At 41.7% G+C, this 22,167-nt stretch overlaps 5 protein-coding genes across 9 annotated transcripts; 3 read left to right on the forward strand and 2 right to left on the reverse strand.

Annotated features, from left to right (window-relative positions):
• Positions 1 to 1,935: 1,935 nt before the first annotated feature.
• On the forward strand, positions 1,936 to 5,026 carry lrrc14b (leucine rich repeat containing 14B). The gene is made up of 3 exons (XM_048229618.1): positions 1,936 to 3,012; positions 3,471 to 3,830; positions 4,070 to 5,026. The coding sequence occupies exons 1-3, from the start codon at positions 2,108 to 2,110 to the stop codon at positions 4,377 to 4,379; spliced, it is 1,575 nt and encodes a 524-aa protein (XP_048085575.1). The 5' UTR covers positions 1,936 to 2,107; the 3' UTR covers positions 4,380 to 5,026.
• Positions 5,027 to 5,107: 81 nt separating this feature from the next.
• On the reverse strand, positions 5,108 to 7,083 carry LOC125285159 (cytochrome b-c1 complex subunit 7). Of its 2 annotated transcripts, none has more exons than XM_048229446.1 (4): positions 7,002 to 7,083; positions 6,249 to 6,317; positions 5,840 to 6,006; positions 5,108 to 5,304 (listed from the first exon to the last, which is right to left on the reverse strand). In XM_048229446.1, exons 1-4 carry the CDS (start codon positions 7,018 to 7,020, stop codon positions 5,227 to 5,229), a joined length of 333 nt encoding a protein of 110 aa, XP_048085403.1. In that variant the 5' UTR covers positions 7,021 to 7,083; the 3' UTR covers positions 5,108 to 5,226. The 2 variants fall into 2 exon arrangements, with proteins under 2 accessions (XP_048085403.1, XP_048085404.1); XM_048229447.1 differs by lacking the exon at positions 7,002 to 7,083 and adding an exon at positions 6,774 to 6,796.
• Positions 7,084 to 7,123: 40 nt separating this feature from the next.
• Positions 7,124 to 8,787, forward strand: nsun4 (NOP2/Sun RNA methyltransferase 4). The gene is made up of 2 exons (XM_048229445.1): positions 7,124 to 7,257; positions 7,357 to 8,787. The coding sequence occupies exons 1-2, from the start codon at positions 7,201 to 7,203 to the stop codon at positions 8,404 to 8,406; spliced, it is 1,107 nt and encodes a 368-aa protein (XP_048085402.1). The 5' UTR covers positions 7,124 to 7,200; the 3' UTR covers positions 8,407 to 8,787.
• Positions 8,788 to 8,865: 78 nt separating this feature from the next.
• Positions 8,866 to 12,179, reverse strand: mterf3 (mitochondrial transcription termination factor 3). Of its 4 annotated transcripts, none has more exons than XM_048229442.1 (8): positions 12,077 to 12,179; positions 11,141 to 11,523; positions 10,883 to 11,035; positions 10,431 to 10,620; positions 9,941 to 10,088; positions 9,723 to 9,794; positions 9,377 to 9,538; positions 8,866 to 9,190 (listed from the first exon to the last, which is right to left on the reverse strand). In XM_048229442.1, the coding sequence occupies exons 2-8, from the start codon at positions 11,511 to 11,513 to the stop codon at positions 8,996 to 8,998; spliced, it is 1,293 nt and encodes a 430-aa protein (XP_048085399.1). In that variant the 5' UTR covers positions 11,514 to 11,523; positions 12,077 to 12,179; the 3' UTR covers positions 8,866 to 8,995. The 4 variants fall into 4 exon arrangements, with proteins under 4 accessions (XP_048085399.1, XP_048085401.1, XP_048085400.1 ...); XM_048229444.1 differs by having other exon boundaries at positions 11,141 to 11,460; positions 12,077 to 12,170; XM_048229443.1 differs by having other exon boundaries at positions 11,141 to 11,499; positions 12,077 to 12,170.
• Positions 12,180 to 12,247: 68 nt separating this feature from the next.
• On the forward strand, positions 12,248 to 21,971 carry ptdss1b (phosphatidylserine synthase 1b). The gene is made up of 13 exons (XM_048229440.1): positions 12,248 to 12,638; positions 13,065 to 13,156; positions 13,571 to 13,615; positions 13,713 to 13,837; positions 16,682 to 16,840; positions 17,247 to 17,398; positions 17,643 to 17,784; positions 18,300 to 18,412; positions 18,558 to 18,623; positions 19,572 to 19,671; positions 20,040 to 20,108; positions 20,339 to 20,405; positions 20,591 to 21,971. Exons 1-13 carry the CDS (start codon positions 12,460 to 12,462, stop codon positions 20,713 to 20,715), a joined length of 1,434 nt encoding a protein of 477 aa, XP_048085397.1. The 5' UTR covers positions 12,248 to 12,459; the 3' UTR covers positions 20,716 to 21,971.
• The last annotated feature ends 196 nt before the right edge of the window (positions 21,972 to 22,167 follow it).

The following is a 22,167-nucleotide window of genomic DNA, read 5'->3' on the forward strand; positions in this document are numbered from 1 at the left end:
GTTAACCCATTCCATGTGCACACATGTGCATAAACAGATACACACGCACACACATACATTCACAGTAATCATACGTATGACACATACTCACACAGTAGACATATGTATGCATGCATGCACAAACACACAAGCACGCACACACACGCACACACACACACCCACACACATAAACATAAACGTGTACACGCACACAATGCGTGTACACGGGGTGGGTTGTATAAAATGAATTTTACATGTGAAATCTATGAACTAATCATGTTTTGGTACTTGTTGTCTAGCAGATACCAGTGAGAATTGAGTGTGGATAATGCAATTTAGTGAGACAGTTAGAATCATATAGGCCTTTCAGCGTGATTTATTTTTGTGGAAAAAATGTGCTGGACTGGGCGGCGGTCATATTTTGTACCGCTCTGCGGTACATCTAGTTTTGTACCCACCCGATCCCACAGCATATTGGGTTGATGGGATTTACAGTTTGATGCCATTATGTGGTGAAGCATGTTGTGGAAGAGAGGGCAGAGAATAGTTTATGGCTAGAGGAAACTAAAGAGATGTAAAGTTACAGAAAGGAGTTTCATTATCCAGATTTTGTTATCAAACAACATAATCATAAAGCAGAATTACAAATATTTTTATATCTATATAGGGCCAGATGAGTAATAATTTGATCAGACATATAGAGCAACTCATCACAGAGAAAGCCTGTGTGCTCTTTTCTAAACAAACAACCATAGCATTAAAATCCGATAGAATCAAATGTTAAAATTAAACCAAGTATAAAATTGAATAAATACACCTCTCTTTTGCGGATCTTTCATGACAGTGATAATATCAGATCCATTTGTTAGGTCTGCAATAAGGTTCTAGAATACCAAAGGCAGGAATGAGGCGTGTGTGGTGAGAACGACACATAATATAGAACAGTAAAAACATCCTGTCAAACCCCCTTGAAGTGTGTGTGTGTGTGTGTCCGCAGAGGCAGCACTATAGACAAGAACATGAAGCGCAGAAGCCACTGTCTAGACCTGGCTAGGATTGAGAACTACACATGCAGGTTTGAAGCAGGTACATCTACCGTCACTAATAACTTCGCCTGTGGGCAGAAATAAGTTCCACTCATGAAGCTGAGAACGAAGAGAGGAACAGATTTGTGGCAACACATCAGAGACATGCACTGTGCTAAATCTACCAGCACAGTTTTGACAAATGAAAGCATCATGATTTAGAAAGATGGCAAATTATATTAAAAACGATCGAATGTCCATCATCCGAACCCAACCCCAGTAGTGCCCGCCACAGTGCGCCCTTGACACACCATCGTCAGACAGGCTTCTGTGGGGTACAGACTGTCCTAAAAGGATCTTGGCCTTCGTTCTCCAGCAGGAGTCAGGTGTCACAACAACTACAACCAGAGACATAGCACAAGATCCTGGGCACTATGCATAGGCAGTCCTAATGTGCCCCCATCAAACATATAATAAAATATATTCCAGACTTTTCAAGACCCCCCCCCTGGGGCCCTAGTAATCAGTACTGGTTTTACCTCCAGTCCAACACCCCTGTAGACTACAACAATAACAACAGCCTCCCCATAGCTACAGGGTAACATTTAAAGTATCAAGTTATTTAAAGTGAAAATGATTGCAATGGTTATTGCATTATTAACTAAGATGTTGGGAATTGCTTCCTGTGGATAGAGGGACTGTTGTTCCTTATGTAGAAATAAATGTTTTTTGACACTCATAGCGCCTAATACACTGAGAACAGCATGGGTTGGAAATTGGGGATGTGTGTAGTTGTGTGATATGAAGGTCAGTGGAAATGTTGTATGCTAACCTGTTGATGAACGTCTCAAATAGACTGTCACAGGCCCGAGAGGCCGAGACAGCTGCTTCTAAAAATAACAGACCCTCTCACGCACCCCATAGGAGTAGCTACACGGAGGCACATGAAACAAAGGCTAGCCATTGGTCTCGCGCACTAACTCGCCGGCTGACAAAAGCACAGACGTACTCATGCGGCTGTCAACAAGGTAAAGCTCTCTACCCCACCGGCAAACGCTCTTTGCTGAGTTGTTGACTATTAGCCTAGCATTCACTCCTCGACCATGAGATCCCTACGTTTTATTGCGGCGGAGAGCTTCGTGTGTAGCGGCTCAAGCGCTCATGAGAACATCAGCTGCCTCTCCCACAACCTGTACCCCCTGCTCTTCAAAGCCGCCTACCTGCGAGAGGAGGCCGCGTTTCTGCACGACCTTGTCCAGACCTGGCCTCTTCCCCAACTAAACCTCAAGCGGCTGCTGGAACGTACAAGTGACTGTACAGAAGACCTCACCTCACGGACATGTCGCATATGCCTTGAGGCGGTCCTCACGGGGCTTCGGGACTATGTATTGAGCCCACAAACCACTTATGTTAAATCTCTGCGACTTGCCGACTTCACGGGTTTACAGGACCTGGAGCGGCAACCGTGCAAATGTGGGAAAACACTAGGCCGCTGGGCACGTACAGAGCTTATGACCCGAATGTGTTATGAGGCTATGGTGGCCATGCAAGCCGGTACAGCAGCTCCGTCAGCATTCGACACAGAGATAGACGTGCGCATGGAGGCTTTCGTCACGGGCCGTAGTTTTGAAGTGGTGTCGCAGGCACTAATTCTTCGGAAGCACTGTCCACTAAAATTGCACTGCGTCTTTCTACGTGCCGACTCACTTTCCGTAAGGAATCTGGTTTATTTCATGCGGCTCGCCGAGCCCGAGGCGCTTGAGAAATTGGAGGTGGTCCATAACGTACACCTTGAGGCGCCGCACCTGGAGGTCATCCTCTCCAAGATGAACTTAAGAGAACTGCGATCCCTCACGCTCCCCGCTCGAGCTCTGGACGTGAGGCGGCTCGGACCTGAGGACAGAGAGTTGTTCGCGGTCCTGGGAGATTTGTTGAGTAAGCTGACACACCTGAGGGAACTATACCTGGGCTTCTCAACTCTAACAGGACACCTTCGAAGACTACTCAGGTAGGGAGTATGTGTGCTAATTAAAAATAGAGAAAGATTTTTCTACATGCCTGAATTAATTCCCAGTGTAAGTGTGCTGCAGTGTTTATGCACAAAACCAAATATATCTTATTTTATTTCTACAACACTTCTGCACACCATCGATTGTTCTAGTGGCTGCACAACTGAATGTTGTGCCCGAGTTGTTTTCATTTAGAGAATGTTGGCTGGCTGACCCAGACAGAATCTGGCAACAACTAGTGGCCCACATTTAAATAGCAGTGCCAAACCAGTTATCTGCCCTTGATATGTATGCCACTAAAGCAAGGTAGACATACGTGGAGGTGGAATGGAAGTAGCCTACACTCCTTATCCAATATACCGGTTTCAAACTGCCTTTTAAATTCTCTGTTTGAACTCTACTTTCTCTGACCTCCTAATATTTCTCTGACTCTCTCTATTTACTCCTCTCTCTCCAGCCCTTTGAACACTCCTCTCCAGTGTTTGGAGCTTGCTAACTGCGCTCTGACAGCAATTGATATGGCCTACCTGGCAAACAGCCTACACAGTGAGCACTTGGTTCGCCTGGACCTGAGTGGGCATGTGGTGGGTGACCTCTTCCCGAACACCTTTCGGAAACTCCTCCACCGCTGCGCCGGCACGCTGTGCAGCCTCGGACTGGAGGACTGTGGTCTGGAGGACGATCACCTGGAGCAGCTCCTGGTGGCTTTGGCTCCTTGTGACTGCCTACAGGAGCTCAAGATGCTGGGCAACCCGCTGACCTGGGCTGCCCTCCGGAGGATTTTTAACATGCTTGCCCAACGCTACCCTGCACTCAGGTACTGCTGGTGGACATGACAAATAAAAGGGATAATTTTCACCACCTCACATGTGGTTCCTTTCTCAACACTCATGTAATGCTTCACATATTATTACAATCTCACTTTTACCTACTGACAATGTAGTGCAGTTTACATGCTCAGCACTTGACAAGCAGAACTATGCATGATGGTTTTGTCCTTTATCGCTGTTCTGTGGGTTAATCTCAAAAGACAGCTCTGACTTATCTGTTCTATAGGTACATAGAGCTCCCAGTGCCACGAGATTGTTACTCTGAAAACGTCACCTATCCTCTAGACGACAGCACACTGTTGCAGTACGACCGGGAGAAGTTCCGTGAGGCCCGGGCCGAGCTGGTAGGCATCCTGGAGCAGGCTGGGAAGGGCCACGTGGAGGTGTGCTCTCCGCTTTTAGGCGTGTACGACGCCGACATCAACGAGACGTCCAACGAGCTCGGGGTGTTCATGGTGAATTCTTTCAAAGACGTTGTGGGCAATTTCATTGACACAGTCGCAGAGGTGGATGAGAGGAGATCGCAGGCCGACTGAAGAGTGAATTTGGAGAAAGACAGGAGATGATGGGGTGTCTACTGATAAAGGAACATGTGGGGATGGAGTGAATTTGGGAAGGTTAAGAAAAAGAACTTGGATGGAGGGCAGATCCTAAAGGAGTGGTATTCCTGAGAATAGTAGGTGGATTTTAAGTGTGCAAACAGATACATGCACTGCAGCAGATGGAGAACAAAGGTATGCGAGCAGATGCATAGACTTGCACAAAACCAAGATGGAGCAATAACATTAACTGAAAGATTTTTTATTCTGTGTGGCTACAACCTGCCGAGGAAGTGTTTGCAGAATAGGTGGAGCACCGTCAATATCGCTTCCACACTTAGCTGCTAAGATGTTCATTAAGAATAAAGATGATGCAATTGCAGTTAAGTGACAGGGTGCAGAGTTAAAGCCAAAATGTTCAATATTGTAGATGGAATGTACAATAGATAAGAATGTAGATAGATAGATTTTGAAATGGTCCTAAATCTTGGGACACTACAGGTCACAATAGCAACGAATCCTTTTGTATTTGAAATCATCAATACTTTAACAGATGTGTTAATGCTTTGGCTTTTTTCCATATCTTTGGAGATGTAAATGTTTTGGATTATAATGCAAACTCAGAATAAACCTGTTCAGTGTGGTGTCTGTCTGTTCAACCCACTTAATTAAAATGACCTTGATTTCAGGTGCAATGCCATAAATAACTCTGCTGAAGCCAGCTGGACTTTCAATTAAAAGAGACTTTAATAACTACAGAGACCGTACACATAATACACTTTCATTTTTAAATACATCACACCAGAGACCAGACCACAAGTGGTGTGCAACCTCCACAATCCCTTTACTTCTTACTCCACTGCTCCCTCTCCTTCCGCTCCCGAATCACCTCTTTCAGGTAGGGTTCTAGGTAGTGATCGTCCTGTAAGAATCACATACACAAGCACACACAACTTAGAGGCATGCTTATGAAAACAGACCACTTAAATGTTCACATACTTTTTAAAAAAGTTCTAGATGGTAATGCACAACACAAAACACATCCTTACTGGTGAAAATAGCTACTCCCAGCTTGGTTTAGTCGTAATGGCTGTTATATGAATCTCTGCACATTTGTGTTGAGGCATTATTTTAATTTTGGTCAAAGGCATTTTCATACAGAAAAAAAACAAGTGAAAAGATAGGACCATGGTTATGGCAAAGATGTTACAGAAAAAGACCACCCAGGAGAAAATGAATGGGGGACCTGTAATCTCATACAAACGCCATTTATTTTGATGTTATTTTGAAATAGCCACAATTTGACACACGTATATTATATGAAACACAAAATAATCCTTGTAACCCTCATTTAAGGTGTAAATTCTTGTAGATGAACCAGACTGATGTAGTAGGCCTATCTTCTCTATGGCATCAATTCAACATCAATGTTTTTAACCGGACGTGAGTGGTCTTACCTCCTCGTATTTAGTCCATTGGTCCTTGGGGAGAACCGCATGTTTCATGGAGAGGTCAAGGGCCCTCTTGATGCGGAACATTCTGTCATTGTACACGTTTTCAGGTAACCTGCGGATGGCTTCCTTTACATCATCATCTTCATGTATGGTGTCATCTCGCATAAGACCTGGAATGAGAAAACAGCTAAGAAACTGTTCTCAAACGGACTCACATCTGATTCCCACACATCCCCTAACACAAGTCTCACAATATGTCTGTCAGATGCTATGCGGTTCGTTTAACTGTATTATTTCTTACATGGGTGTTAAATAAGTAGTAGTGTTGTTTATTCACAAGTGACTCGACATGCAGGAGCATAAATTAATATAATTGTTCAGTGTTGACATAAAAAGGTGAGGAATCACTTACCGATCTGGTTGAATCCGCAAGCGTTGTAGTACCATTTACGGAATCCCTGCAGAAGCCTGCCGGTAGCAGCTGGGGAAAGTTAACATCAGATTTTTTTATTTAAAATCACCACACCTAAGTTGCAGCAACCCAAGGCCAACCATTACATAACACATACAGAGTATAACACAACGTGATTCAAAGCACAACACACACACACACACACACACACACAATTCATCAAACCACTTCTGAACTCTAAGTTATGGCCGTTAGTTGGTCAAATGAGATCCTGAGGTAAATATTTTGGAAAGTTGTCACAACGAAATGTAAAAACCATTACAGGTTACAAACACAGCTTGCTAACTAACGTTAGCCACTCAACCTTTATATAACTACGCAAACATACATTGTTAACCGCGATAGCTAGCTAACGTAAATGCAAGACTTCTTTAACTTTTAAACTTTAACTTTTAAAACATGACTTCAATGTCGGCCGGCAACTAAAAGAGTAAGAGAGCCGAAAAAAGGATGGCTGATATTAACCATTGCGAGTGACCTGCTTTTCCATCAAAAGTTAGCATGTTAACATTTCTTCTGTTAGCTAACGTTAGGGGACAGTAAAGGACACTGCGGAAAGAAATCAGCTTTACATTTTTACGGCAATACAACCACAAACCGTGATGGATAAATGTTAAAGTCACAATATCGACGATATAGTTAATCACGAAAACATAGATAGATAAACGACTTTAAAACCATGTAACAGTTTACCTGGTGCCCTCGCCGCCATTTTCAACTCTAAGGAAGTACGTAAAGGATTCTGGGTAATATGACAGGCTCTGTTGCGACCTTGTCGAATAGGTTGCGACCTAACCACGTGTGCCACCAGAGAATGTCTAATAGGAATCCGTAGACGGACTCTGGTACCACCTACAGTCACACAAAGTCGATTTGACATCAATCAAGAAGCATGGCTACACAACGACTCTGGAATAGTATGGCTGCACAAGGAGTGCTGCACAACAAAGTAAGAAATCTTTTACAAATCACACAGAAACGGCATCGGGTAAAAACTAAATGGGCAGCGACTCACCCAAAATTAACTGCCACTAATCTTGCCCTGCAGAACTTTGACGCAATGTACAGCATGCAACTTGGAGAGCTGTGGCCTTCGGTAAGAGTTAGCTTGCTCTCTGAGCGTAAATATGGTGCTCTGGTCAACAACTTCTCGTGTGGCGACCCTGTCACAGATCTACAATCTCTTGGTTGTCGGGATTTTATTGCCTCAAGTTCTACAGCAGCCGATCCTTTTTCACCACCATACTCTGGATCGCATCAATTTTATCAGCACATTGTTAACGAAGGAACCGGCATTGATTTGGCTAGAACCTTCATTAGCCCAAACGTTAAATGCTTGGTTTTCCCTAAAGGGGACACATCTCGCTTCAAGCCAGCAAGGCTAGATAGTGCTGGCCTTTTGACGTACTATCTCATGGATGCAGCCTCTGTCCTTCCTGTCCTCGCTTTGAATGTTCAGAAAGAAGAGTCGGTGTTGGATCTCTGTGCTGCTCCAGGTGGAAAGACTTTAGCACTTCTCCAGACACAAGCTGTCAGGTTCATTTGGGCTAATGACTGGTCAGGGTCTCGTATGTCTCGTCTTCAAAGGACTCTCAATTCCTGTCTTCCACATGACCTCCTTTCAGAGGATAAGCTGTGCATCACTTCATTTGATGGACGTGAATGGCATGAACTGGGGGGAAATACCTTTGACAAAGTCCTGGTGGATGTTCCCTGCACTACTGACAGGCACTCTTTAATAGAAGAGGACAATAACATATTTAGTCGTTCCAGGACAAAGGAGAAGCGAAATCTACCTTTATGTCAGACTCAGCTATTACTGACTGGACTCCAAGCTGTAAGGAAAGGAGGAGAGGTTATGTATTCCACTTGTACTCTGTCACAACTACAAAACCAATGTGTGGTAGAGCAGGCAATAAGCCTGGCAAACCAGGAACTGGGAATAACTGCAGAGATAGTTGATCTCCAACCTTTCACCACTCTCTTTAAGGACACTTTCCATTTTGCTCCAGACCTAAATGTTGGTGCGATGGTGTTGCCTCATCTCACTGCCAACTTTGGACCCATCTACTTTTGCAAACTGCGACGCCTCAGTTAAAAGCTAACAAAAAACTCAGTGAGCAACTGTTTTGGATGTGCGCATTATATTCCACAGGATACTCGGTTTCCCACACTATATGAAAGCTTATGCTGCTTATGTACAACATTGTAGCTGATTCAAGGATCGATTTTCAGATAAAGATACCAGTGTGTGAATGCTGTCAAATGTTATGTTTTTTTTTTTTACATATCTGTATGAGAGGAGGTTGTTTTCATTAAACAGAAATGACACCAATCGGTGAATTGAGTTGACTTTTTATATATTTATGCTGGATCAATTGATATTGTCGGACTTGGTTCACCAACCAACCAACGTACAAACTCCTGTCTAACGATTGAGAGCCCACAATACATTTCATTCCTTTTTATTCCTTTACAATTCCATTAAATCAATGGGAGTCTGATTAAAAGACTCTGTCAGAAATATAAAAAATAAATATAATAAAATAAAATTGTGTAAAGCACAAAGCAGTTTATTGAAATGTTGGTGAACCATCAACTGCATACAACTCGATTTGTTAATGATGCCTTGTTAACACAATGCAATGAAGAAATAAGCAGAATTTCGAGACAAACCTGAAAATAGACTATAACGTTTTTTGAAAGCATTCAAAATCATCTACTGTGGCAAGTGCCACACTGGTGCAGAAGACGTCATCTGGGAGTGCCACAAGGCGATCTAGGGAAACATAGTTTGGTTCAGCTGGGTCATACTGGGCTCTTCCTAGATACTTCAGGAAAAGGTGCCTCTCTTTGATCCGCAAAAACTGGGCATTCAGAACCTTTGGGAGGAACAGTGATAAATTAGGAGGATGTACAAGCCCAACAAACCCACACACTACTTGTGGTTAACAGAGAAAAGCAATTATAGCGAAACGTATCCAATGTATTATTTGTATTATAATGTCCACTATTATTTTCATTACCATGACAATGTGTTTATAGCAACACCAAAACAAACAGTTTACCTGAGGGAATTTGGCGATAAGAGAATGGGGAATTCCCATGGTGTTGTGAATGTAATCAAATATCTTGCTCAGTTTTGTCTTGTTTGCGGTCAACATTTTTGGCACTTCAGTGACCATGTGTTGTATTTCACCTGTACGAAATCCAAATTCTAGCTCATATACCTGAAACAGAAAGGCAAAAGTGTGTAATTGAGATGATGGCCATTTCAGTTTGTCCATGTGGTCTTTCTTTATCAAATGATCATCTTTGTAATGAAAAGTACAGAGTTGTGATGTCTTGCATATCATTTCAATGTTAATTTATGAAAATACATTTTGACAGTATTTATGCTGAAGTGTTTCATACCTTCAGGTTCTCCTTCACTGGCTCTAGACTTCCACACAGGAGTCTGGGGAGACGAGTGATGATGTCCCTTGTCTGAAAATATACCAAATATAAGGTCATGAGCCAAAACAGCACTTCTGAGGAGGGGAAACCAGTTTTGTAACAACTACAAAGCATTCTAATTAGTGAAATACGTAAAATAAAAACTATTTAGACATGTTTTACAGGATGACCTTTACCTTTTCGGGGTTGAGACCCAAGGTGTCTTGGTAAAAGCCTAAACGATTGTCCAGCCTCTTTACATTGAAGTTCAACAAATAAGGGGCTTTAGAAACCATAGAGGCTATTGAATTTGTGCTGAACTTCTTTGACTTGAGATAGGAGACTCTGTAAATGTAGAAAATTTGATTTAAACGTAAATAAATAAAAAAAATTTGCTTGAGACATTGCACATGTGGCATCAGTGAGCTGTTACATTTTCATTGAAAATAATACATTGCAGTGACCAGAGTAATACGTCTCCAAAATAATTCTTTATTTGTTGCATTGGTTTGATTGGATTTCACATTTGAGATAACTGTTAAGTAACAATTTCTGAGAAAAGAAATATAAACAGACCCTAGATTTTACTGTTCAGGAGACACAACTCTCGCATCTCGCATCAGTCATCTCAAAATGTAGTAAATGTAGTCACTGTTTGATGTGTGGTTAAGCGGGAGTGAGTTTTACCTGGCCTTCAGTTTGTCCAGTCTCTCTGTGAGGATGAAGGGGTTGGTGGTGATTATAGAGCCCAGTTGGCCATCCTGCAGCCCCAGATCCTTCAGGAAGAGCAGTCGAGGGGCCACATCTGACTGGAAGTCCAGCCTCACCAGCATGGAGCCCACGTTCCGTTGCTGCTCCAGCTTCCACAGTTCTACCCCTATAGAACAAAGAATGAAGGTCACAATTAGTGGAACACAAGGTGGGAGTACATACAATTTATCATTCAGCCACTGGAGCAACCCAAAAATTGAAATCAAGGTGTGCAGTTTTGTGAAATCTAAGACCTCAAAGGACAGAATCGATACTGCCTTCAGAATTCTGAGACTGGGTTGTCTGACTGTCTCGCAGTTCAAGCAGGTGAGCCCATTGTTTAAGAAATAATCAATTGGAACACTGGTAATATAATCTGCACGCTGTACCTAGTTGCACTAGCTTGGTGAGTGTGTCTGATTTGTCAACGTAGTCTCCGAGGGAGAATGAGGTGGGAGGCAAAGCATGAGGCACCACAATCTGAACTGCCTCCTCATCACTGATTTCCTCGAGGGCTGAGAGGCGTGGGATATCCTCCAAATCTGCATCAGAAAATATAGAAATCCAATTGTCACTGGCTATTGACAGTACTATATGGACATTTGAAAAATGAGTAAAATAGTCGAAATGCACTTTCGCATACTTACCAACCAGAGTTGTCAAAGGGACTTTTCTGCTGGGTGCCTGCCCCTGCTTGTGAGGTATTAACATTTTTGCCTCTGGTTCTTCACAGTCATGTTGTTTTACCTGACCATGTTGTGTGACTGATTCACACAAGCCTCGAAGTGCTCCCACTCCCAACCTGCCTATTGAAATCTTTGAGGATCTCTGACCACTATGTAGGTTGAGGTGCGGTGTGAAACTGCTGCACATGCGTCTCATTGAGGTTTTGTGATAATCCAAAGGCTGCTGGAGGGCAGCAACATAGTTGGTGGGATGTTTGATGGTGATGATCGATATCATGCCCCTACGCAGCAGCCGGAGACATCTTTGACAGAAGTGCATACTGGGGGAAAACATGGGGCAGCTTCTAAAAAATATATACACAAAACAGTTTGCTGCTGGTAACGGCCTCTGATTATCAAGTAGGCCTATAGCATTGATCAATCTCAGGCTGTGATCTCATTCCGTCTACTTGCACACTTAATGTTAAGTATAACACAAAAAAAATCAGTGCACTGAAAGTACCCGGATGACCCCTAAAACGGTCAAAATACGAAACATTCTACGGTCGTATAATGCATTACATGTCCCTCACTGACTGAAGCCAAAAAATTGATTGAGCTAATAAGCATAACGTTACATGCTAATGCTATCTAGCACGTTATGCCAGCATGTTTGTAAACAAATTGAAGCTGACACAGCGCACACATCAGTGGAATATTTACTGATTAGAGACCCACAGCGTTTAACACTCCTAGATAATGTATTGGGGACAGCGACAATGACACCGGCTAGTTTCGTTGAATAGTAACACGGAAATTAAGACGTCATTTTACTACTACAATAGCCTATGAACACAAACGACAATAACTCTGCCTGTGTATGTTAATCATGCTTCATATAACACCATCTCTACATACTTTTTTTGCTAGTCGTCTGCCCGTTCCATGCATTCACCTAACTCTTCCCTCACAGAAACCTCACATGTCCTTTCCAATGTTGCGGAAGTCCTGAATGTACCAAGTCACAGGGTGTGGCTAGCTAAGATAAACCGAATACACAAAAGCAAAAAAAATTGTGTCATTTTTGCAACTTCACACAAATTATAAGTCTCTTTTGCCGACATCATAGGTTGTTGTCATTCTGTAACATTACAAAATGAAGTTCAATAGGACTTTCTAAATGGTTTCTACCTCCGGTTGAAAGTGTTGGTACATTCTGCTTAACAACTTGTTCACTGACAGCCTCTTCAGCGATTCGCTAGTGGTTGAAAGTTTGTTCTTGTCAAGCAAACACTGAAGTGATGGCGCCCGCCCTGGGGTCCCGGACGCTCAGCAAAGATGACATTAATTATAAACTACATTTTCGAATGATAAACGAGCAACAAGTCGAGGATATTACCATAGAGTTTTTCTATAAACCACATACCATTACCCTTTTGACATTTACTGTGCTCAGCTTGATGTACTTCGCATTTACCAGGTAAATTTATGGTCTTACCATGCTGATGATGATAGATATTTGCATGATGTTGAGATCAGTTTGGATAGATGAAAGTTGATTCCTATGACATTTTACTCGCATGATGTGGGCTTGCTTGAATAATAGCCCATTGTTGTCTACACGTTACAGATTCGGTTGCTATTTATATAAATGAAATGCTCCTCTTATCTGTTTTATTGCTGATATGCAATATATTATCACAGACTTGGTGTAGGCTAATTGAAGGATTATTTTAATGTCAAAACCAGCCCTATTGCTAGTTTGCATTCTTGTCATAGTTAACATACTAATCGCTAGATGTGGAGCTGGACTCTTTGTAGGCCTAATAGTGCTACCTACTCATCCCCAAAATTATAAGATGTCTGACACTAGGCATAGACTTAGACTTTTGTTTTTCTCTGGCAGAGATGATGCCAACCCAGATAATAATCTGCGAGTAGGACTGGTGTTGGTTGTCTCCTTCTTCCTGGTCATTAGTGTCCTGGCATTCCCTAACGGTAAGGCGTGTATCTCAGCCTGATCTAGGTTGAGTTGACCTGCCCTGCGCTCTGCTCTCTGAGGGGATTGAAATGGATTAATGACTGGATGTCTGTTACCGGGCTACTTGTCATGATTTAAGACTTTTGAAAGGGTGGGCTGAAATGTTGTGTTCATCAATTCACTTTTTCAGGATAGACAGATGCCCTACCATGCATTTTTGTGTGTTGGTAACCTTTGCCACTCTGTCCCTAAAACAGTCTTGGCTTATCCATGTCAAATCATCTTAAAGAGTTATGTAACACTGTGCACTGCTGAGGGTTTTAATGTTCTGCCTGTGATTTTTTTTTTTTACTGCTTAAGGTGGTTGATCAGAGGGCATGGTTCACAGTTTCTTTTGTACTTCTGTATTCTATGCATTTGATCCTTTTAAGGTCCCTTTACAAGGCCACATCCTGTAATATGGAGAATGGTCTTTGGTGAGTACAATGCACAGAATTACTGATTATTACTTGATTATTGATTTAAAAAAAAAAAAATCTGTTGGTGACTGCCTGATGCCTTACTTTTTCTCAGGTCTCAGTGTTCTTTACTTCCTCTTCCTGGTTTTCCTCATCTTCTTGAACTGGCATCAAGTGAAGACGCTTATGTATTGGCTGGACCCTAACCTGCGATATGCCACACGGGAGTCGGATGTTATGGTCAGTGATGCAAAACCATTCAGTGTCCATCACTTCTTCCTAGAGTCCCACTGGATTTCTAAGTGCACATTATTAGGGGGATAAAATAAAATAAAAAAAATTAAAAACATTACCACTCAGTATAACATGTCAGCATGTCTGTGTTGCATATATCTTTAATGATTTAACATTCTCTTATGTTTTGACAATTTAAACATAATAACATCATAAAGAGACCTCTCGCATAGTTTGGTGTAGTGTGGGCGTGTGGCACACCTTGTGCATTCTTACAACACTTTTTTCACGGTTCCTTTTTTTCTTTCTTGTGCAATCCTGTTTTCTTTATGCTGAGATGTAGAGTAATGGCTTCATAACATCACTGGATACTGTCTAGGAAATAGAGCCAGTTGCTCCACTGGGGGTCGGCATGCATTTTAATGAATGGAGCTGAGGGGTTCTGGAGATTCAGTGTCACTGAGGGGGGATCTACTGTTGACAGGCTCTCTCCTATACCTAGTTGCAGTTTAGGTGGGGTGAGGTGTAATCCAATGAAATATGATTAAACTGTGTAAAGAGATACCAGCAGAGGTGGAAGTAAGTCACACATGTGCAAGTCACAAGCAAATCTCAAGTCTTAACCTTCAAGTCTCAAGCAAGTCCAAGTCATTTTTTGTGACAGTCAAGCAAGTCAAGTAGCCAAATCATTGAAATTCATGATGATTTACCCATGTTTTCATTTTAAAATAAGCTACGATAGGCTAGTTATGAACTGCTGGAGTTTTATTTGTAACAAACAAATAGACATTGCATTCATTCAAGCCACATAGCCTACATCTGAACGGTTTATGAGATGAAATTTATACGAATAAAAATAAATGTATTTTAAGTAGACCTATTAAAACAGCCTATTATTGTTTCAATATGCCTCAAATATTAGGTAGCCTAAGCTACATCAAATCAGGAAAATATATTCAAACAGTTCACGTTACACCTGTCCTGACCTGTCACATCTCCAGGAAGCTAATAATGTTGAAAATGTGAACTAATCAATCAATCAAACGCTGCCGCCGACGTCACTGCCAATCTTTGACAAGCGCGACAGCGCAATGGGTTTTTCTTTTACTGTCTATGGTTTTAGGAGGGTTTAGGACCGTCAATGTAATATAATAATCATATTATACATAAGCCTAACATGTGAAATAAGCTACTTTTCTATGCTGATTGCTCGCAGTTAGCTAGGCCTACTTACTGTTGTTAGCCTAGGCCTACTACTAGGCTGTAATGTATGGAACAGGGACGTGTTTAAGAGGGAGGGAGCGAAAAAAAATCAAGATTAAACTTAGACAAGAAAATGTTTCACTTTGAAATTTTAACACATTTTAACCTAATATGGCGTTAACTAAAAGCATAATAGATTCAAAGCCAACTCTTAACATGCAGACTGCTGTTCATTTCTCCTTTGACTTGTCAGATACATCATCTGTGAAGCCAAACATTATTATATTTTTGGTATAAACGTAGAGCCTTCCATATTTGCAAGTTAGCCTACCTCAGTCTGTCTCATTTGATCTGGCACTTGCTGTTAGTCTGTCGCGTCACTTGGTACAATGACAGGTATGCTCGCGTGACGCATGCAACAGCACCTAAGCCGATTTTCTAAAATCGTAAAGTTAACTCCTTAATATCTATGAAAAAATAAAAAGTCAAGTCATTTCAAGTCATTTGTCTCAATTCTAAGTCAAGTCTCAAGTCATGAATAGCAAGTCAAAGTCAAGTCGAGTCTTTTATACATGTTGATCAAGCAAGTCTCAAGTCTTAAAAAATGTGACTCGAGTCAAGTCATGTGACTCGAGTCCCCCATGTCTGGATACCAGTAATACCAGATTTTATGTGGAACAGAGATAAGTCAGCCAGTAGCAATCTACTCCCTGAATTTTTGCATCAAGGGTGTCTTCCTATCATGACAACAATTTGCTGTATGAATATTTTGTTCGTTGTTTATGTTTTATGGAAGTGAGGTCAAATCAGTAACAAAATTTTGAAGGTTTTGTGGATTGTAGTGTCAATGCAAGAAGTCACAGACATGGTAAAGTTATGAGAAAGTGAGAAAGAAAGTAATGAGAACATTAGCTTGCACTAACACAGTTGTACAACAAACGTGAATGCTCTACTGATTGTGTATACTCAATTCATGAGTATATTGATTGATATGGTAGTCAAAGGCCATGTTGAGGCCTTAAAGGAGAACTCTGACCATTTTTAGCATACAGTGCCGAAAAGATTAAAAAAATCGGTGATCCTAAGCACGAGTTAGCCTAGATAAAGAAACAGTAGTTAGTTAGATAAAGAAACTGTTTCTTTGTCTAACTGGATGCCCTGTCCTCTGTCCACTATTGAAATTGGTGGCATGTGTCCTGCAGTGAAATGATTTTTAAGCTCTATTTGGTACCCCTTTTCAGACTAAAGTTGTTTGAGTCCTGCAGTCAAATCTAATCTTTATCACCGTAAAAGGCAGGGGAAATTTATTGAGATAGTCAGAAGATGCAAACAAATTTTTTTTAAAATGTATCCTTTCCTCTCTCTCTTCTCTTATAAGGTTACTGCTAATACACTGCACATATTTATATTCTATTTATTACTGTAAACCACCTTCTGTAAACCAACTGTATACTACTGTCTACACTGCACTATATATCCCGTTCTGTCTATGCACAACATGTCACTCACAATAAAGTTGTATCTAATATAATCTAATCTCTTTCTCTCTCTCTCTCTCTCTCTCTCTCTCTCTCTCTCTCTCTCTCTCTCTTTCTCTCTCTCTCATTCTCTTCACCTCACTTTCCATCTCCTGCTTTTGCCTCACAGGAATATGCAGTGAACTGTCACGTGATCACCTGGGAGCGAATCATGAGCCACTTTGACATCTTTGCCTTTGGCCACTTTTGGGGCTGGGCCATGAAGGCCCTTCTCATACGGAGCTACGGTCTCTGCTGGACCATCAGCATCACCTGGGAGCTCACTGAGGTAACACTGGGGTCAAAGCTCAAAAGTGTACTAACCAGGGGTGCGTTTCCCAAACCTTTAGCAACTTAGTTGGTTGGCAATGGGAAATTGCATTGCAACCAACTTAGTTAGCAACTATTCGCCTTATTCACCCGGCGGCCAGAACGAGGCTAAAGGGTACACTTGCTATTACACCTCAGTCCAGCAGATGGTGGTGGTAATGCACTCCGTTTGCAAACTGCCAAAAAAAAGTTCACCAGAAAAAAAGAAGGGTTCGCTGGTTCTTCTTCTTCTTCAGTGAGTAAGGCGAATGGTTTTGGGAAACCAAGTTTAAATTAGTGAGGCCAAGTTGGTAGGGCTGGTTTAAGAGCACAGATATTTTCTCCACCTCTCATTCATTCTGAATGCTGTGATCCTCTCCTCACAGCTGTTCTTCATGCATCTGCTGCCTAATTTCGCTGAGTGCTGGTGGGACCAGGTGATCCTGGACATCCTGTTGTGTAATGGAGGCGGCATTTGGCTGGGCATGACTGTCTGCCGATTCCTGGAGATGCGAACCTACCGCTGGGCCAGCATCAAGTGAGACACACACACACTACGCTGAATGTAGATAAGGCATAGTCTCAGATATGCATTCTTTTATACTAGTATCACGACATACACATGGACACTGAGCAGTTTCCTGTGGTCCGCACACACACAACACTCATGCATCATGAGTTAAATTATCAAGTAAAGTTTATGAACAAAGTTTTTGGCTACGCAATTAATTTATGTGGTAGCTCCTATGTTTATAAATTGCTGTTTGCCTGTGTGTTTGCAGAGACATCCATACTACCTCTGGGAAGCTAAAGCGGGCCGTTTTGCAGTTTACTCCAGCCAGTTGGACGTATGTCCGCTGGTTCGACCCCATGTCCTCCTTTCAGAGAGTTGCAGGCATCTACCTCTTCATGATCATATGGCAGGTATGGTTTATTGTTTTTTTTTTTCATGTTGTGTTGTTGTGTAGTAAAAGCAACATTTCTGACACATAAACTTCAATGCTGCCTTGAGCATAATAAGTATTGCCAGGCCCAAGTTAACATCCCTCTCTCTAGCTTTCCTTTTTTGCTTTTTTCGTCTGTCTCTCTGACCCTCTTAAGGCCCGTACACACCAAAAACGATAACGATAACGATAAATAAATATCGTTCTCGTTAATATGAATGACGACGTTCACACTTAAACGATAACGACATGAAGAACGATATCGTTGGGGATCACTTTCAGAGCGATTTTCACAACGATAAAATGCTAATAGCCAATCAGAACCCATCGAATTTTAGCCCTCACATTTATTAACACAATGAGTGACTTTGTTTATCGTTGTTCAGTGTGAACGCTTTTATCGTTATGGTTATGGTTATAGTTATAGTTATCGTTATCGTTCTTGGTGTGAATGGGCCTTTACTCATGTCTGACTTCTTCTCCTCTCTCTCTCAGCTCACAGAACTGAACACATTCTTCCTGAAGCACATATTTGTGTTCCAGGCATCTCACGCTCTAAGCTGGTGCCGCATCCTCCTCATCGGCATCATCACTGCCCCCACAGTACGGTACGAGTCTAACTACAAATGCATCCTCATGGCATGCAATGCAAAATGTAAACATGCAATAACACTTTACTCTGTAATATTCAGTGTTTTGTTAACTGTGCTGTGTGGTTTCTGTCCTGTCCTGTCCTTTTTCTCCCCTGTTTAGCCAGTACTATGCCTACCTCACAGACACGCAGTGCAAACGAGTGGGGACACAGTGCTGGGTTTTTGGGTGAGTATCACTGTGTAATTGAGAATGGTGTGTGTGTGTAGGAGTGAGTATTGGTGACTGATTTGGGGGAGACTCTTTTCACTTAGCGGAGACTATTCACTTAGCGGTGCTTTGCGATTTAAGATGTTCTTGATTTACCCGTGTTTTTGTGTTACTACAGATAGTTCTGTTCTGAGTCTGTGCTCCAGTGCAGCTCCCCTGTGGCAAACTGGGCCAGTGGTAATCTTCGACTTGAAAACACAGTCCAGTACAGGCTGTCTAGGAGCTCTTTGGGAAACTGCTGATGGAGGCATTCCCTTAAAGCCATTGCTGCCAGTGCTAGTGTCTGTGGCGTTCCAGTTGAGGGGATGGCGGGGGGACTTGTTGGCAGTACTAATTTAATCAGCTGGCTTCCTGTAAACGCCCAACAACGGCCCACCTCTCTCCCCACCCTCTCTCTCACTGTGGACCTACAGTCTAGTCTGCTGACCAGAATTAACGTGTGTGTGTGTGTGTGTGTGTGTGTGTGTATATGTGTGTTTTGAAATGAGGGATTGGGTATTTGGCAAAAGAAAAATCCCATTGTGTGAAAACGCATAATCGGCTTGCTCTTGTTTGTTAGTTTCTGTGTCTGAGTGTTTATCAGGGAAACTTGTGAAAACCATTACCACCAATCAGCCACAACTTATTCATTCATTCCTGTACTAGTTGGTTTAATGTTGTTGTCTTTTACATTTGCCCCCCTCATGTGTCTTTCTTTTGTTCTGTCCCTGAATGCTCCATTTTCCAAAGTTGTAGCTCAGAATTCATTCATACTCATTCTGTCACACTCAGATTAATAATAGTTAATACTAGTTAAGACAAGTTCATCTACATCATGTACATGAGTTAACATATGTTTTTAAAATCTGAGTTTATTGAAAGTGAAAGGAAACCACTGAAAGCTTCATACTCTGTCTCCTTACTCAGAGCCATAGCCTTTCTGGAAGCACTCGCATGTGTTAAGTTTGGCCAAGACCTCTTCTCCAAAACACAGGCCCTGTACGTAGTGTGGTGGCTTCTATGTGTGGTAAGGATCTCTCTCTCTCTCTCTCTTTCTCTCTTTCTCCCTGTCTCATTTTCTTTCTCCTCTTCTGTTCTTTTATTCTCTGTGTCTCACAGACATACTTTCTTGGTGAATAAATATATCATATCTCCCCTATTTACAAGTTATGTTGAAGTCTATAAATGTTCAAAGACTGGAACTGCGGAAGTGGAGACATTGCTATGTTTGGCCATGCTTTCATATACTCTGCTGTTCTCTCTGATGCTTTCTCAAATTGTGAGTGCTTTATTGGCATGGAGTGCTTAGAGCTGCAGCCAAGGTGAACACAAGCCATCTACAAAGTAGTAGTGTTTTTATATCTTCTGCCTCTCTTCCCCCCCTCTACCTCAAAGGCCTTCATAACGTCTCTGTGCTTGTATGGAATGGTGTGGTATGAGCAGAACCATCGATCCAGTATGAAGGTGGGTTCACTGACTTACACAATCTACAGCAAGCAAAGAACTTGTTGGTTTGAAACAACAATATGCATACCGGTATATAACTTTTTTAAGTGATATTTTTATAGACAGCTGGTGTTGGTGTCATCGTCAAACCCATTTTGATGGTACATGGTCAAGTGTATGATGGTGTGGTGTGTCTGCTGCATCATGAGATGGACTCTTGACTGAAGCATATGTTTCTTTTTCAACAGAGCCTATCGGAATGTGAAGACAACAGTTTAAATGAGTCAACTGGAGGCATCTTGGATGAGCCGAAAGGTAGGCTTTTGTGATTCTTGTGAAGTCTGCCCTCTTGTGGTCGTAATTCTCACTGCATCCTGTGCAAATTTCACATTTTGGTCAACTTGAAGACCTGTCTGGATATCTGCAAACCTGTATGGGTCTTTTTTTTTTTTTTTTTTTTTTTTTTTGAAAAATATCCCATGATTACTGGTACTTGACAGGTGAAAAGTGCTCTGGGAGTAGCAGTCATTCATCCAGGCGGAGAAGAGGAGGACCTGGAAAGAGTAAAACCGTGACTGGGACAAATGGGGAAAAACTAAAGGCTTTAGTGTGCGGCAGACACTGACATGCACTCACATTCCCTAGAGTGAGAAGAGAGGAATGACAAAAAGTACAAATACTGTTGAAAAAGAGTTTAAAGGAGGATCTGTAGAGACACCAGCATCTTTCATCTTGGGTACAGAGGAAGAGTGCATAAGACGTTGAGGGATCATGTGAGAGCAGCACCTCTCCTTATACCTCATGTTGTTGACAGGACATATCTTTGCAGTGGGTTGAGATTAAGCCACCAAATGTTTTCAGTGTGGTCTTTGTTGTAGTTCTCTGTGTGAGTGTGTTGGGTGGGTGTTGTTGGAGGGAGGGAAGATGCATAGGGCTGTTTTGGGTGGCTCTTCCTGTTAGCTACTGCTGGCAAAGAAAAGCACATGATTTAAGGTTTTATTTATTGATTTATTTTGCTTTAAACCAATTATGCTTCTTCACTTCTGAACAATCCTAATTTGAGTCATCCTACATCAGTGTCCAATGACCTATGTCATTCCACCGTTTACTTACTGTAAAGTTTACAGTTAAGTGTAAAACAAGGTCTTTTTAAACTGATGCAAAGACTAACATTTTGTATGTATTGCAGAGAACCTGAAAACATTCTTTTGTTTTGATGAGTACATTCTTATTTTATTTCATGCACTGCTATTGAGGTAATGTATTTAGTCCAAATGTATTTAATTAACCTATTTTACTAGGGTTTATGGTTTATGGCAAGCATAATAATGTTAATAATACATTAGTATTAATGGTTGGTTTCTATAGCCCCCTTCAGAACAGAAAGCCTAATCTGCAGTGTGCTCTATAAGTGTGTGTGGGTGTGGGTGTGTCTGTGAAAAAGAGGAGAGGGAGAACTCAAGTGTCCTTCTCACTGACGTTTGATGTCAAGCAGCTTATTTTGTCTTCTGTCTTACTATACATGTTGTTTGCACTGTGAAGTACTTTGTGTGTGGTGTTTGAGCCTCTTGTTGGATTGGCCTGTAATGCCCTCGACCTTTCTCGCAGTGAAGCCTTAAAGTTATGATGGACTCCTGCCTCACGGTTAGAGCCACTCTTGGTATCTATGCACAGCAGACATAGGGAAGCAGGTTCTAGTGGTTGCAATTTATATAACTGTTAATTCTGTGTTGAAACACCGACTTAACAAAACTTAAAAGGGACTGATCCTGGAAGATTTGGTTTGTTTTGGCGGGTCTGAAATTGAAATCTTCATCTTTGTCAAATTGAATTCCTAGCTGAGGTACAGCGGGGAAAATAAGTATTGAACATGTCAACATTTTTTTCAGTAAGTATACTTCCAGTGAGGCTATTTGCATGAAATTTTCACCAGACATTAGTATTAACTTAGGTAATCCACACATAAAAAAATCCAAACATTAATGTCCATTAGTAGAGTTATGAGCAAAAAAGTGGAATGGCACAGGGACAAAGTATTGAACACACTAAGAAAAAGCAGTGCACAAAGGCAAGGATT

Source organism: Alosa alosa, chromosome 20, assembly GCF_017589495.1.
Source record: "Alosa alosa isolate M-15738 ecotype Scorff River chromosome 20, AALO_Geno_1.1, whole genome shotgun sequence".
Lineage (NCBI taxonomy): Eukaryota > Metazoa > Chordata > Actinopteri > Clupeiformes > Clupeidae > Alosa > Alosa alosa.

Bases quoted from the DNA above. Each gene is read 5' to 3' on its own strand.
- nsun4 (XM_048229445.1), top strand. From the start codon at position 7,201: ATGGCTACACAACGACTCTGGAATAGTATGGCTGCACAAGGAGTGCTG. The intron at 7,258-7,356 runs GTAAGAAATCTT...CTTGCCCTGCAG, and splicing joins AAGGAGTGCTGCACAACAAA to AACTTTGACGCAATGTACAG.
- LOC125285159 (XM_048229446.1), bottom strand. The intron at 6,007-6,248 runs GTAAGTGATTCC...TTCTCATTCCAG, and splicing joins TTGCGGATTCAACCAGATCG to GTCTTATGCGAGATGACACC. The intron at 5,305-5,839 runs GTAAGACCACTC...TGATTCTTACAG, and splicing joins AATGGACTAAATACGAGGAG to GACGATCACTACCTAGAACC.
- lrrc14b (XM_048229618.1), top strand. From the start codon at position 2,108: ATGAGATCCCTACGTTTTATTGCGGCGGAGAGCTTCGTGTGTAGCGGC. The intron at 3,013-3,470 runs GTAGGGAGTATG...CTCTCTCTCCAG, and splicing joins CACCTTCGAAGACTACTCAG to CCCTTTGAACACTCCTCTCC. The intron at 3,831-4,069 runs GTACTGCTGGTG...TCTGTTCTATAG, and splicing joins CAACGCTACCCTGCACTCAG to GTACATAGAGCTCCCAGTGC.
- mterf3 (XM_048229442.1), bottom strand. From the start codon at position 11,513: ATGTTTTCCCCCAGTATGCACTTCTGTCAAAGATGTCTCCGGCTGCTG. The intron at 9,795-9,940 runs GTAAAGGTCATC...GTATATTTTCAG, and splicing joins TGGGTCTCAACCCCGAAAAG to ACAAGGGACATCATCACTCG. The intron at 9,539-9,722 runs GTATGAAACACT...TTTCTGTTTCAG, and splicing joins CAGTGAAGGAGAACCTGAAG to GTATATGAGCTAGAATTTGG.
- ptdss1b (XM_048229440.1), top strand. From the start codon at position 12,460: ATGGCGCCCGCCCTGGGGTCCCGGACGCTCAGCAAAGATGACATTAAT. The intron at 16,841-17,246 runs GTAACACTGGGG...CTCTCCTCACAG, and splicing joins TCACCTGGGAGCTCACTGAG to CTGTTCTTCATGCATCTGCT. The intron at 17,785-18,299 runs GTATGGTTTATT...TCTCTCTCTCAG, and splicing joins TCTTCATGATCATATGGCAG to CTCACAGAACTGAACACATT.